The sequence below is a fragment of the Mus pahari genome, chromosome 2 (assembly GCF_900095145.1).
Source record: "Mus pahari chromosome 2, PAHARI_EIJ_v1.1, whole genome shotgun sequence".
Classification (NCBI taxonomy): Eukaryota; Metazoa; Chordata; class Mammalia; order Rodentia; family Muridae; genus Mus; species Mus pahari.
This window is the reverse complement of record NC_034591.1, coordinates 73243066-73258130: the sequence shown is the minus strand read 5'-3', so window position 1 is coordinate 73258130 and position 15065 is coordinate 73243066. Positions and strand designations below refer to the sequence as shown.

The window sequence follows — 15065 nt, the reverse complement described above, 5'->3', positions numbered from 1 at the left end:
TCTTTCTTTCTTTCTTTCTTTCTTTCTTTCTTTCTTTCTTTCTTTCTCTCTTTCTCTCTTTCTCTCTTTCTCTCTTTCTCTCTTTTCTTTTCTTTTTTTTTGAGAGGTTTGGTTTTTTTTCTCATACACACACACACACACACACACACACACACACACACACACGACACATTAATCCACTAAATTTGAAGACACAGTACAAAGAAAAACACTTCAACTAATCCATCTGACAATGCTGTTCATATTTATGATGCCATTTTTCTTTTAGTGTGTGTGTGTTGGGGGGTAGTTTTTCTAATAATAAAGGAGGAGACTTAGGGTTGTTGGACTGATATATTTGGGGGGGTCACCTTCCCATCTCACCCATACACCACCAGGGTGAACAGGAAGAAGTGAAGGAGAGGCAGGGCCCACAGCAAAGTTTCATAATCTTGAATGCAAAAAGAAAGGAGGAAGGGGAGGGGAAGGGAAGAAAATACAAATCCTATAATACATACAACAGAGTGGGATGGTACAAGGATGCAACAGACATGAAGTGTGGGATGGGCCTCTGGGGCTGTGGAGCAGCGGAATCGCCCCACATTCTTTTCTCTCTTTGATGCTCTTCCCATAGTTTCCAGGGTGAGGAGCCCTCTCAGAAGATGGGATAGGAGAAGAGGTTCAGGACCTCAGTCGTCCCCCCAGCTGAGGCTGTTGTAGGCAGACTTGTTGGTCTGGGGCTTCTGCGGGATGGAGCTGGTCTGGCTGTGTTGCCCGGGGCAGCAGGTTTCTTGAAGCCTTGGTCCTGTTTTATAGCTCTGGTTTGGGATTGGGGGAAGTCCCGGTAGAGCCAGCTTGGATTACACAGGGAGACCTTGTCTCAAAATCTAGAACAAGGGTAGAAGCAACAACAATAATACTTTTCTGCTCTAACTGTTCAGTTTGGGTGGCAGTAGCTGGAACACGGGTGCTTGCAGCTGTCCAGTGTTCTCTCTTCATTTGGATCAGAACCCAAGCTGATTCAAGCACCTTTGCCTTGAAAATGGACGGAAGTTTTAGTTCCTTATTTCTTACACACAAGTTCCTGTGCTGCTGACCAGATGACTCGTTCCATCCAATGGCTTCTTCAGTGGTGTAGTCCAAGCCCTCTGCATGCTGACTCAAGCTAGATATCCTGCTTTTTCACTAGCCTGAGATCATACGTGGCTGGTTTCCTTCCCTTCCCTTCTCTTTCCCCCTCCCTCCCTCCCTCCCTTCCTTTCTTTTCCTTCTTTCTCTTTTTCTTTTCTACTCAGAATTTTGGAAATGACCACCTGCTGCTGCTTTCTGTCACTAAGCTCTGTGTTTCTTTATGTGTGTGTGTGTGTGTGTGTGTGTGTGTGTGTGTGTGTGTCTGTGTCTGTGTCTGTGTCTGTGTCTGTGTTTTCGCTGAATCCAGTCCCCTGATGACTTGCTTCTATGGATCAGTGGTGATGCAACTTCTTCAGGGTATTTGAGAATCCAGCATTTTCTGTTGGACTCCTAGAACACAGACCATTCATTCAATTAGATTAACTTTTTGGTAGCATATAAGCAATGAGTTTCATTGTGGCATTGTCATGCATATAGATCATTATACGTTTTCTCTTTTCTTCCTTTGGTTTTTTGAGATAGGGTCTCTCTCTATAGACCTAGCTGTCCGGAAGTTCAATATGTAGACCAGGCTAGTCTCAAAATTATCTGGATCTACTTGCCATTGCCTCCCAAATTCTGGGATTAAAGGCTTGCACTATGTTCCTGGCATTATACGTTCTTATTCATCCCTCCCCCAACACAACTGTCCTCCATGTAGCCCCTCCCCCATCTTGCTGACTCTTCCCACCTCTGTTTCCCTGACACATATATTCTACTCCTCTCTCTTGGTTTCCCTCTCCCTTCTTTCTCACGACCCCTTTAGTCTGGTTTATTTTAGCTAACACTGTGAGCTCCACGTTCATCTTATAAATGTCATAATTGCATTCTTCACAGCTCAGCACATTTTCTCCCTCTCTCAGTCTACTGATGGGCATCTGGGCTGGTTCTGTATCTCCCCACTGTGAGCAGTGTAGAGATAAGCACGGATGTGCAGCTAGCGCTGTGATGTGCAGCTAGCACTGTGATGTGCTGATGTAGAATTCTTGGTATCATGCTCCCAGGAAGGCTATAGCTGGATCTTATATGGTAGGTCTAGTTTCGGTTTTTTGAGGTGGCACCGTGCTGATTTCTATAGTGGCTGCATTAGTTTCCACTCCCACTAGCAGTGTATGAGGAAGAGCAGAGTGCCTTATTTTAACGTGAAGATTCACATCTTAATTTCAGAGCCAAATTTTCTTCTATTATGCCTCTAAGTTAGGCTTGTATCCCCTTGGCCAATCGTGGGGTGGGGAAGCTATGCGACTTGGGGAGGCGGTCGGGAGCAAGAGTGAGATCAAGATGTGGCCAACCCCAACCATCTTGTCCTGAGACTGGCATGAGTTAGCACTGTTCCCTCCTTGCTCTGGGCCTGCATGTCCCAGCGCACTTAGCCTGTACAACCCCCACCTTTGCCTCCCTGGAGATAGTCATGGAGCCTGGTAGCCACATTACAGGCTTAAGTTCCTCTTTCCCTATAAGGATAGGTCCAGTCAGCACCTGGAATTCCTTTTCATGCAAATGAAGTATGCCCAGTACCTCAGCACCAGCCACATACTCTTACTCCCCAAGGTTTATACAGCCCATATTCACCCCCAATAAAGGAGATGTTTTACTCAAAACCATCTGAGAGAAGGGCGTTTGTCCCTGCACTCAAGGTCCCGTGGAACCCACTTGGCTGAGGGTCAGTCCTTCAAGTCTTGCCTCCGAGTCAACAGTGTCTGGACACCCGAGGCCAGAAGCAGAGCCAGAGCAGCAGTCACTTTTTTCAAAACCCTTTACTTTTGCTAACCTAAGCCTGTTCCTCTGTGTCATCAATTTACTTTTCAAATATGTTAACATGTTTATCTTCTTTTTTGGGGGGGGGGCAGAATTTCACTGCATGGCTCTTAGTTAGGGTTTCTATGGCTACAATGAAACACCATGACCAAAGAACCCTGGGGAGGAAAAGGTCTATTTGGTCTATGCTTTAACATTATAGTTCATCATCAAAGGGAATCAGGATGGGGACTTGAGCAGGACAGGGACCTGGTGCCAGAGCAGAACCTGATGCAGAGGCCATAGAAGTGTTGTCTATAGGCTTGCTCCCCTTGGTTTGTTCAGTCTGCTGTTTTATAGCACCCAGGACCACTAGCCCGGGTGTTGCTCACCCACATTGGGTTGGTCCCCCCACCCCCACCCCCATCGATCATTAAGAAAATGCCCTACTGGCTTGCCTACAGCTCTATCTTATGGATGCATTTTTCTTTTTTCTTTTTTTTTTTTTTAAAAAAAAGAGCTGGTCCATTCTTTTTTTTTTTTTTTTTTAAGATTTATTTATTATATGTAAGTACACTGTAGCTGTCTTTCAATAGTCCAGAAGAGAGAGTCAGATCTCGTTAAGGATGGTTGTGAGCCACCATGTGGTTGCTGGGATTTGAACTCTGCACCTTTGGAAGAGCAGTCGGGTGCTCTTACCTGCTGAGCCATCTCACCAGCCCTGGATGCATTTTTCTTAACTGAGGCTCCATCCTCTCTGATTACTGTAGCTTGTCAAGTTGTCATAAAACTCGCTAGTACAGCCTCATACTGCTTCAAATTCAGGATCATCTGCCTCCACCTCCAAGGTACAGGTTCATCAAAGGTGTTGTGTCACCACATCTGGTCTGTTGTGTCACCACATCTGGGTCTTTCTAGCTCATTTCTTTCTTTTTACGATATTCTCTGGTCACATTATTTATTTCTGAAGCCAGACTTCTCTTCCGTTACTCCATCTGGTCACGTCTGAATGCATGTGTTGTTACTTGAGAGCACAGTATAGATGTAGGGACTTCTGTCTCTTGCATGAGCTTTTCGTCTTTAAGTTGGTTCCACTGGTTCCCTGCACAGCCCGCCCCTTCTTCTGACCACTGAGCACTCAGTGCCAGACCATCTTATTTAAGACTGCTCACTTCTGTGGGGCCTTCTGTTCAGACTGCCTGTTGGTTTGGCAGTGTTGGTGCATGTGCCTTGAAATATTGTCCATCTCGCCCAGCAACCGTTTCTCTTCCCCTGTGAGCTTATGCTCTATGTGTTCTCCTGCAGGTTAGCACTAAGAATATTCAACAGCCAGTATTACACAGATCCCGAACAATCAGAACAGATGCTGCATATAGCTCTTGCAGGGTCAGAGGCTCCCTGCAAAGTCTGATGTTACTTCTGAAGGGATAGCCAGACAGTATGGGATGTTCAGTTTACTTACCTGAAATATTTTGATGTTGTAATGACCAACACAACCATATACTGTGTTATCACCCAAATATAAGCCCTTCCTGACAGTGTCTTCTATCCAAACAGGAAAGGATGGAGGAGTGTGTACCTATATAGGTGTGCTAATGAGCTCTGTCACTGTAATGAAATACCCATGTGTGTCTTAGTTACTGTTCTATTGCTGTGAAGAGACACAATGACTAAGGCAACTCTTACACAAGAAAGCATTTAATTGGGGGCTTGCTTACACTTTGAGAGGCTTAGTCCATGATCATCATGGCAGGAAGTAGGCAGGCATGGTGCTGGCACAACAGCTGAGAGCTTTACATTCTGATCCTCAGGCAGGAGAGAAAGAGAGAGAGAGACTGGGCCTGGCATGGTTTTTGAAACCTCAATGCCCACCTCCAGTGACATACCTCTTCTAACAAGCCATGCTTCCTAATCCTTTCTAAACAGTTCTACCAACTGGGGACCAAGCATTCAAACATATGAGCCATGATGATTCAAACCACACACAGAACTTCTCAGTGATGCAGTTGTTTGGGGACACTCAATGCTTCTCTAAGTAGCCCCTTACCCATGGTCTATGCTCCTGTAGGGAATCCTTACCCACAGTCCTGAAAGCAAGCCAATAAACTAACTCATCAACTCACCAAGCTGGACTTTTGTAAAACCCTTTCTTTGGCCTGTTGTTGATCTATCCTGTGACAGACATTTAGTCACATCTCCCAGAAAAGTAATGCATTGAGGGAAGACACATTGGCTGCATGCCTTGTGGCATTTCCTCTCAGCTGAGGGGTAGTCTATCTCCTATTCTTTGTCTCACCTCTACAACTGCATTCCCACCCCCCTGTCCCCATAATCACTCTGCTCAGAGTAAGACATAAGGAAGCCATCGCACCAAAGGAATTTGTCAACTCAAACCACAGCTCTTGCTCCAAAGGGAATTAGACCAAGTATAACATATGCCAGATTGGAGTGACTGTGGCCCGGGAACACAGATTCAGGCTTTCCTGAAGGACACCTTCCACTGTGGAAGCAGGTACCTGAATTTGTAACAACAAAGTATTTGCCAAATATATTGGTGGGGACACTACGTAGGTGAGTAACAATTAAGTGGAGAAATCCCTGTTCTGTGTTTCCAATGCTGTTGGATGATATTCTTAGCTTTCGGGAGATTGGTGGAAATTAGTGGTTGGCTTAACTTATGGTACATTATGACTTATGATACATTCCAAAGGTTCTTCTTGATGGAAGCATGTCCGGTTAGATGCATAGCTGGGTAAGAACTGATAAGGGACTAAGGGCAGCACAAGATCATTTTGGCTCTTCATCTGCAACATTCCAACTCTCCCCAGCCACAGAAGTCCTAACCGGTGTGGAAAACTGATGTGGGTCAGGCTTTCCCAGGGGCCTTCAGCTCACAGCACTAATCAGCCCCTTTCTAAGTGAGGTTTGACTGAGACCCGGACTTGCCCTCAGCAGCAGTGGGTTGGGAGCCTTCCCTGACAGATCTAGGCATGTTCTTCAGCTACCTCTGAAGTTCAAGGCACCAAGGAAAACCTCAGCTCCTCCTACTGCTTGATCATGGGGAACTTTTCAAGATTTCTGAGTTTTAAAAATTTATTTGATAGCCATTTTGTTAGATCCTAAGAAGGAACTTCTAGTCTAGACTCATCCTGAAAGTCCACAATTTTAAAAGGACTGCACCAGCAGTTCGGAGAAATTCAGTCAGTGCTGTATGTCAGAATCCCTGGGAAGAGTTCAAGTGTTTCAGAGAAGGCCACCTTCCCCAGACCGATGCACAAGGACTGGCCCAGACAACAGGGCTTTTAAAGACTCCGTGTCTTGCAAACTTTATATGTCCCAGCACAAGGGAAGGCCCGGGCCAAGTAGTGGGAGTGGGTGGGTAGGGGAGCAGGGGCGGGGGGGGTATAGGGAACTTTCGGGATAGCATTTGAAATGTAAATAAAGAAAATAAAAATAAAATAAAATAAAATAAAGACTCCATGTCTTTAGACTCCTTCCACCAAGTGTATATGTATAGATCTGAGAACCCAGAATGGTGTTTAATCCTACTGATTCATAATTTGACACATAAAAATACCATTGATGCAAACATTTTAGGAGTACTAACAAAGGCCATGTAATATTATACAAAGACATAATACAGACAGACACATACATATACAGTCACACTCAAGAGACACACACAGAAATAGAGATGTACAGCAACACAGAGAAACACAAAGTCAGCCCTCCTGCCCCCGTATTTCTCCTCTCCCCCCGTCCCTCCCACCCCACAGCAGCCAGTCTAAGTATTGCTACATAACCAGGGCAGCAGAGAGGAGCTGGACTGTGTGACACAGACTCACATTTATTTTCATCTAGCCGGGTAACAGAAAGAATTCATCTGTCACCATCTGAGGTGACATTCAGCTTGTAAAACGGTTTTAAAATTCTTGCAAAGCCAGAGAGATCACCATCAGGGGCAGGGTATGCCAACCTTAGAGTCAGTGACAGCTACACCAAATAACTAGACAGGACATCAACAAATTAACAAAGTCACCTTGGAGTCATGCCTCCTGCACCCACGTCCTACTTGATTCGGTATCATTTAGACACGCAGGAGCAGTGGAGGGGAACTGGTGGCTAGGATTTTGTATCTGAGATTTGGAAGCATCTTCCTGTAATGGAAAAGGGCTGTGGCTTTCCAAGTCTATGAAAGGGCTTAAGTCATGACACAGAGCTAGGGGAACATTTGCAGGTGTGGAAGGTATGTCAGTCAGGGTGACAGATAAGAGAATGTGGAGGTCAAGGGAGAACTTGAAGACAAAGTGGGCATGGGGAGTGAGGGAGAAAGCAGAGGGTATGTCTTGCCTGAGAGATCAGAGTAATGGTGACACCATTGACTTGGCTGAAAAAGCTGCAGCAGCAGCCAGACTTGGCCTGGAGTCTCAGGTATAGGAGGGACTACTGAAAGATCATCAGGAGATAGGTGGGTCTGGGACGGTGCTATTACAGTCTGGATGAGTGGACTGCACCTTAAGTGTAATTTACAGACTGTCTGCAGGTGTCTGGTCTCAAGGACCATGAGCCTTTGCAAGGACAGGTGAGAACAGGTCTAAAGCAAAAGCCAGCTGGAGGGAATTATCATTCCATTTTTCCCAGTGACTGAGGAAACTTGGGGCACATATGGGGGTGGGCAATGAAGCTCAATGGTCAGAGGGTGGAGAAGGTTGAGGGCCCAGCATTTAAGGACTTTGAACAGTAAAACAATTAAAACCATGTTAACAACCCTGACTCTAAAGCCAAACAACTGGCCACACAGCAAAGACTCGGCCAGCAGCTTGGCTCTGCTCTCTAAGGAGGACAGTGGCACACAGCAGCCTCAGTCACCAGAGCCAGTGTGAACACCATAGCTCCAAATGCGCCCTTCTGCACCTCTGGAATGACAGTGGCGGAGGATCTTGGTTATACACACAACTGTGTAGTGGTACCCTCAGTCTGAGGGCATGTCTTCCGCTGTGCTCAAATGAACGAAAGAGCATCTGAAGTGTGCACTATCTCCTCTCTGTACTCGACCAACACTAACTTTGCTTGTCATGAGTTCTAAGATTCCTTTCTGAGGCAGGCAAGGACATGGCTTTGCTGGAGTAGAGGTCTCTAAGGAAGAACCTCCCAGCTCTGGACTGTTACTGTTGCTCCCACCTCAGAAAACAAAGGAGAAAAGGGCTGGTCTGTCTAGTGTGCCCAGATCATCACAGATGCCACTACACTGGCTGCTGCTGAAGTGCTGGGAGAGCTAGTTGGCAGCCTGTCTCCAGACCTCAGCAGCTGTGGGGATTAGGCAGGAGGCTTGCCAGATTGTGCCTCAGTTCTCCAGACTGGAACCTGAGGGTAACTATAGCATCTGCCTTATAGTTCGCAGGACGATTTGTGTCAATACTCATCAAGGACTTAGAATGATCACTGGCACAGTGTGGACATTCCATAAATAATACATATTATTGGCACATATAGTTAAGCAAAACCCAAACAAAACCCTTTGAAGAACATTTAATAAAAATACTCTAAAAATATGTTTATTGTAACTAATGAATATAAAAATCTGACAGATGTTTTCAAACATTCTCCAAAGAAAGTAAAACCCTCACCCCTGCCCCACTTTTCATGAAATACAGGACCAACAACTCGGACAGAGAAGCAGACACATCTGCACACAGGATTTTCACTCAACAATTGGTCCTAAAAGGCTCCAATACAGTTCTAAGTAAAGGTCCATTAAATTAAGAAGCCACAAGCTGTTTGACACTTTCGTAGTTTAACTTGATTCCTATCAGCATTATGATGTTCAGTCAAAATACTGAGGGACAAGAGGTGATTGTGACAGATATCCAAAGCATGTGGCTCTACAAAACTACAAACCTTCACGAGGATACAGACTGGAATAAACATTAACACAGAAATGAATCTGAGAAATCTATGGATAGTTTAGCCTTTGGCATCTGGTATAACATGTTTCTTCTTCATAGAGACACTGCACTGTTCAACTTATTAACCAGAATAAATTTCTGCAAACACATTTCTCATCAAACACAGATTGTCCACAGCCAATTTCGCATGAGGTAGTTGGGCTGTTTAATGACATTCTAGTGAAATTCTCATGGCACAGGGAATTGTCCGTTAACCCATGCCATGAAGCTGGCTCATCAGCGATCTAGATCACCCTTCACTGACCCCACCTACACATCTGAATGGACACACACGGGGCTCTCTGTGAATGACATCAGCTGTGTAATGATGCCATCCATCCTAAGGCTGATGGAACTACCCACTCCAGGGTGAGGGGACCACCTTGCCCAAGGTATGTGTAAAGGGATAATACTGACCATACTTTAAATATATAAGACATTTAAAATAAGCAGGATGTTCCCATACAGCTCGACGAGAAACATTTTTCACCCTAAAGAAGTGACTCAGGATTCACAATTTACAAGAATTCTGAAAACTTTGCATTGCAGAGCAGTGGCATTTTTTCCTTTCCATTAAAGGCTATATATAGACAATGGAGAGAGATCAATGCATGCGACATCTGTACCAGAGACATTACCAGTGACTGGATATTCATGCCCTAGAATTCCCAAATGTAGCTGTATAGCAAGAAATCATGCAAATGGTCTACAAGATAGTCTAGACAGGGTTAGAAGGGGAGAATTCACAGGGAAGGGCCAGTGTACAGTGAAGGACCCTCAACTAATGTTCTATATCTATAACCTTGTCATGGATTAAATCTTCAAATGCCATTTGACAGCTAGTGAATATGTCATTATTGTGTAACTCTGAGTAAGCTACTGCAGGTTACAAAGGGCCACATGGAAGTAGAACACATTTGTCAACACAGCACTTCATGTGCATGTCACATGAGGGGTCTAATGCACACAACCATGCAGACCACACAGCACCACAAAAGCATCCCAGCTTTGGCTCTCTATGCCCAAACCCATTAGATGATCAACCAGAGTGATGGTCCAATACATACTGCAGCTGCTCAGAACTTCTGCATCCAGACAGCTTTGAATTTACAAATGATTGGTAGTGAAATGAAACATGAGAGTAGGGATCTGAACCATTGTAAACCTGCGACTAAATCAGAAGCCGTGGTGTGAACTGATGATTCAGAAACACAACATGACATAGCCCTGTGCCTGAAGGACATAGTGGTCTAGTAGAAACATTAAACAAACAAAAAAAAGTTCTCCAGAAAGTTTCATACATATCTTTACAGCTGGATTAGTTTTCTTCAGAGTTCTTCAGCTAAAGTGCCCTGCATTTATGGACCTCACCATACACTTGCACCTGAAAACACTCCACAGACAGATGTTGACTGCACTAACTGTACACAGAGCAATCAAAGCAGAGGACACGCTCTTCCATGCTGACTTTCCCCTACCTTACTGCTACAAATGTGACCATGGCATCTGCCCGAAGCGCTGGTGTTTTGGCTAGGTATAGAACAGGTCCTGGACCAGGTGGGTTGCTGCTGCTGAAGAAGGGGAAAGGAGAGCTGGGAGGGGAAATCATTGTGGCAAGCTGATGGGGGCGGGGTCACTGCTAGCGATGCTCAGCAGCAGAGAAAAGCTGCAAGGCTGAGAGAGGGTGCTCAGATGTCCCCACTATGGTAAGTAACACTGGGGGATGCTCACACTTAGAATGATCTGGACATAGTAACAAGCCACTAAATTCTTACAGTACCCTCCTGGCCTCCCTTCTGGGTTGTGTCAAGAGCTGTCAACTCTGCCTCAGTTACAAGATGGTTTCTTCCCTTAAAGATATTCCTCCTGACAAATCAGCATGTCAGTAGGCTTTTGTTATAAACAGATCTATTTTCAAAGGACATAAGGCTTATCACAATTAAAAAGCCTCTGTTCAAGACACATACTGACACCAGCCGTGTGGAGCCAAGCTTCCCTGGGTGAGGGTGAAGGGCAGACTGATGGAGCGAAGGTGGGGCTGTGCTCCATAAGTGGTCTGCCAGTGCTCAGTCAATTCTGCTGCTCTCTAGCGAGACACATCCCCCACTCTCAAGATTATGCTAGGAAGATAATCCAAAACCTGCTAGCAACAAAGAGAAGGTAAGCATTTTGTCAACCAACAAACCAGTTCTTTATCTGTCAGGGTGAGGGTGCCTTAGGAATACCAGGGCTCTTGGGAGGGCTCCAGGGAGCACTTTCAGGTTCCTTTTCTCATTTCTTAGAAAGTAACTGAAAATCAGACAAAAAAAAAAAAATAGCTTTAACTACAATGAGACACCAAGAACTACTAATTCAGGTGAAATAAACTTACAAAGTCAGACTGCCCTGCAAGGCAGTTCTCCTATGTGCACTTAGGGCTTAGTGAGGACCTGGATCGATATGTTCTCAGAGTGCCAGTCCCTAGACTGGAGATCAGAGAGGCACCTGCAGCTGCCTATCATGGCCATGCTTAACATCAATTTCCTGGTAGCAGAGCCCACCAAGGGCACATGGCCCAAAGTGCCCACCCTCAGAGACAAGCGGGTTGGCTACTTTCCTTCTTCTGTCTTTACAGGCTATGTCAAGGGCAGGAGGTCTAAGTCATGCGCTAGCCCCAACCCCTTTCCATTAGCCAGAGAAGAGGAACCTTTCAAAACTCCTACAAGAGCAAAGTGAGTAAGTCCAGCCCACACCTCCCTTTCCTAAGTTTAATTTCCAGAACTTCTTATGTTGGCAAAATGCTTGCTTGGCTTAAAATTTTATTAAAAGTGTTTTTAAGAGGCAAGGTCTTGCTGTGTTGTTCAGGTTAATCTCTAAATCCTGGGCTCAAATAATACTTTACCCTCATACTTCTGGGTAGCTGGACTGCAGGTACCGCTGTGGCCCATTCTACTGCTGCATTAATTTGAGTAAATACCCACTTGTTTAAAGACAAAATCCGTACCTTTCCTGCACAGTTCTCTGCAGAGCCCTAGGTGCACAGCCACTCCCTTTACCTGTGCCTGGCAAAGGCTCGCTTTCTTCAGGGGCTGCTTGTGCTGGGGCCACTCTTCTTGTTGCTAGGAGGAAGTGGCCTCTACTGGGGAAGGCATTCATGGCTTCTTCCCTATGCACACTGTAGGCAGCTTGGTCCATTTCTGGGAGACAGGGCATCTTGTCACTCTTTATAGACGAATGCCACAAGCTGTTACACCAGCTGCTGGTCTACTCACTCTCCATTTAATTATGTTACTTGAATGACGACCCCTTCCTCTGGAAGGAGGTGTTTTATTTGGTTTCTGCAGAAGACTGGGAATTCTGTAAACTAGAATTCAAATGGGAATTTGGCTCTTCAGCCTTGTATATTTGAGTGTGACCTAGAAAGGTTACCCATAGGGACATTCCTGTTTTCCCTCCAGATCTGGGTTCTTCAGATATGTCCTAGGACTCTGTTCTTTGAAACAGCATGACATGTGACTTCAATACAGAGGTGATCTAGATCACATTTGGAAGTTACCTGGCTCTTTTGCTGAAGAGAGTTAATGAAACAGGCAAAATAAATAAATCAATAAATAAAAATAAAATCACCGGAAACAAGATATTCCATGTGAACAGACCTCCCTACTGTAAGCTTTACTTGTGAAGTAGGATTAAATACCCTCTTTAGAGTCGCTGTTTTGCTATGATGTTCAATTCAGACAACACATAGGAAATGTACTGCACTGGCAAAGAGTGGCATGTGTCACCCAAATGACTTACCCTTCATTTCTATCCTGTTTTCATGCATGGGCTGAGGTCATTCTCTTGAGCCACTGTCCTACCTAACAACAGGCATGACAGTCGTGTCAATGTTTTCCCACAACTGCCCAAATGTCTTCACTACATAGCCCTTTCCATCAGCAGAGGAAGGGAGAAGGGACCCACTCAGGAAAGTGTAGGAATAGCAAACTCTTAGACAGCAAGTCCATCAACAAAGGGGCTTACACTCCCTCCAATGCCCAGTCAACACCTAAGCTATTTTAAACACTGGCTTTAAACGATAGTCCTGCATACTGCTTCGGTTTGGGTGGCCCATTAAAATTAGTAACTGAAAGAGAACAATACAAGTGTGATCCCAACAAATTCATCTGTCAGTTTTGCTCTTACTGTCGGCTATTCAAGTCTGGGACAGCAATGATCTGGTTTCCAGTAGGCCTGTTGAAATATTTAGCACCTTGATTTTTAAACACATGAGACACATATGCATTAAAACAATTCTAAATAAAAGCACTAGGACTTCCTCATGTCCATCTCCCCAAGGAAAGGCGCTGGAGAGTATCAAAGCTGTTGCTGGAAATTAACTAGGGCAACACAACACTTTAGCAGACTTTATTCCCTGAAGTTAGGAGGTGCTGTCCTGTGGCTGTCACACCACCTCATCAGATTCCAGCCCGTGGATCTCATATAACGTGTCCAGTATGGCCAGCTGCTTTTCCATAGCGGGGAGGTAAAGGCTGAGGTCCCTCTGCATGCCAGCACCGAAAGCTTCTTTCTGGTGGTCGCCTTCTTTTATAGTTAACGCAGCTACAAAGTCCTCATAGGATGGCGCTGCCCTCAGTGCTAACTGCAAAAGAGTTACTTGTGAGGATCTGCAACACAACTGTCTCTTAGACACTTATCCTTACAGACAGATGCATGTGTGTGTGCGCGCGCGCGCGCGCACACACACACACACACACACACACACACACACAGAGACAGAGAGAGAAAGACAGAGAGAGAGAGGGGGAGGGAGGGAGGGACACTGAGGAACACGAGGGCATACAAAATATTAATGCCCTTCTAATTCTAGTTCACAAATTTCTTAAAATTATGTTCTAAGCTCCCAATTAAGTAACTTCAAGACTAGACAAGGCAGGGGTCTACTTGGGCCAATAATGAACAATGCTGCCAAGTCAGGGACTACAAAGAAACAAGGCTTTAGAGAAAAGCTCCCTTCTTATTGTTAGGATTCGGACTCTTTCTCCTTGAATCCTTGGTCAGTCAGTATGTGCGCCTGTCTGTTGGCATGCATCTGTCTAGCTTTCCAGCACATATAATCATATCTCACTTGCAAACAACATTTCATGAGTCTTCATGTCTTCTATTATTTCTCAACATGGATAATATTTTCTCTAACCCCTTTTGTGTTTTATAACAAGGAAGGGAACAAGTAATGGTAATAATGATGACCTGGCAGGATCTAGACTTAGGAGATAAACTTCTCGGCTGTCGATGAGAGAGTTTCTGATTGGCTGATTGGGATAGGAGGAACTACCATACGTGTGGATGGCATTATTCCATGGCCTGGAGTCCTGGACTGATGAAAAAGAAGAAAACAGCCCAGCAGCAAACTTCTCTTAGTTTCTGACTATGGTGCAATGTGACCAGCTGTCTCAAGCTCCAGCTGGTAAGATGGACTGCACCCTCAATATCTAAGCCAAAATAAACCCTATTTTTAAAATTGCTGTTGTTGGCTATTATATTGTAGCAATGATAAAAGTAATGACTACAGAAAACTCATTCCAGGAAGGCACTGTTACTCGGTGAAACTGACCTCTTGTGTATTGGATCTTTAGAACTGGTTTCCAGAAGAGTTTGAAACTTCAGGCTAGAAAATGCTTAGGATGTTATAAGCAAAGCTAAGTGGATTGTTCTAGTGGGTGTTTGGAAGATTAGAATGCCAAGTGAAAATGTGTGCAGTGGAGGTCCAGGTGATGCAGTTTTAGAGGTAAACCAACTCTACTGGGAACTAGACTAGAGGCCATTCACATTGTATTCTGGGAAATCATCTGGCTGCATTCTGCTAGTGCTGAGACTCTCAGTGAGGCTGAATTCAAAGGCAATGGGCTAATTTCATTGGCAGGGGGAATCTCCCTTAGAATAGCATCCAGGCTGTAGCAAGCTCTGATCCAGTTCTACAGTCAGAGAACAAAAGGGAACAGACATATGCTATTTACCATGGAGAAAAAATTCAGAGTTGAGGAGAAGGCTAGTACTGAGAAAGCAATTAGAATATTACAGAGATTAACACCATTAAAAAGAAACCTGAGACAACAGGAAAGGTGCCTGAGGGAATATCATACACAACAAAAGCTCTATATTGTATAAGTACAAATTCATTTGAAAGGAGAGCCTGAACTGAAACTATCACTAAAGAAGTTCCCTGGAGATTAACTACCACCTAGGGAAGTGTTC

At 44.8% G+C, this 15065-nt stretch overlaps 1 protein-coding gene across 1 annotated transcript in view; it reads right to left on the bottom strand.

Annotated features, from left to right (window-relative positions):
- Positions 1-8425: 8425 nt before the first annotated feature.
- Positions 8426-15065, bottom strand: part of Plekha8 (pleckstrin homology domain containing A8) — a 68023-nt gene continuing 61383 nt past the window's right edge. Inside the window, exon 14 of the mRNA XM_021190389.2 lies at positions 8426-13452. Within this exon, the coding sequence (XP_021046048.1) occupies positions 13255-13452 (198 nt within the window). The 3' untranslated portion in view covers positions 8426-13254. The remainder of the gene's footprint in view (positions 13453-15065) is intronic.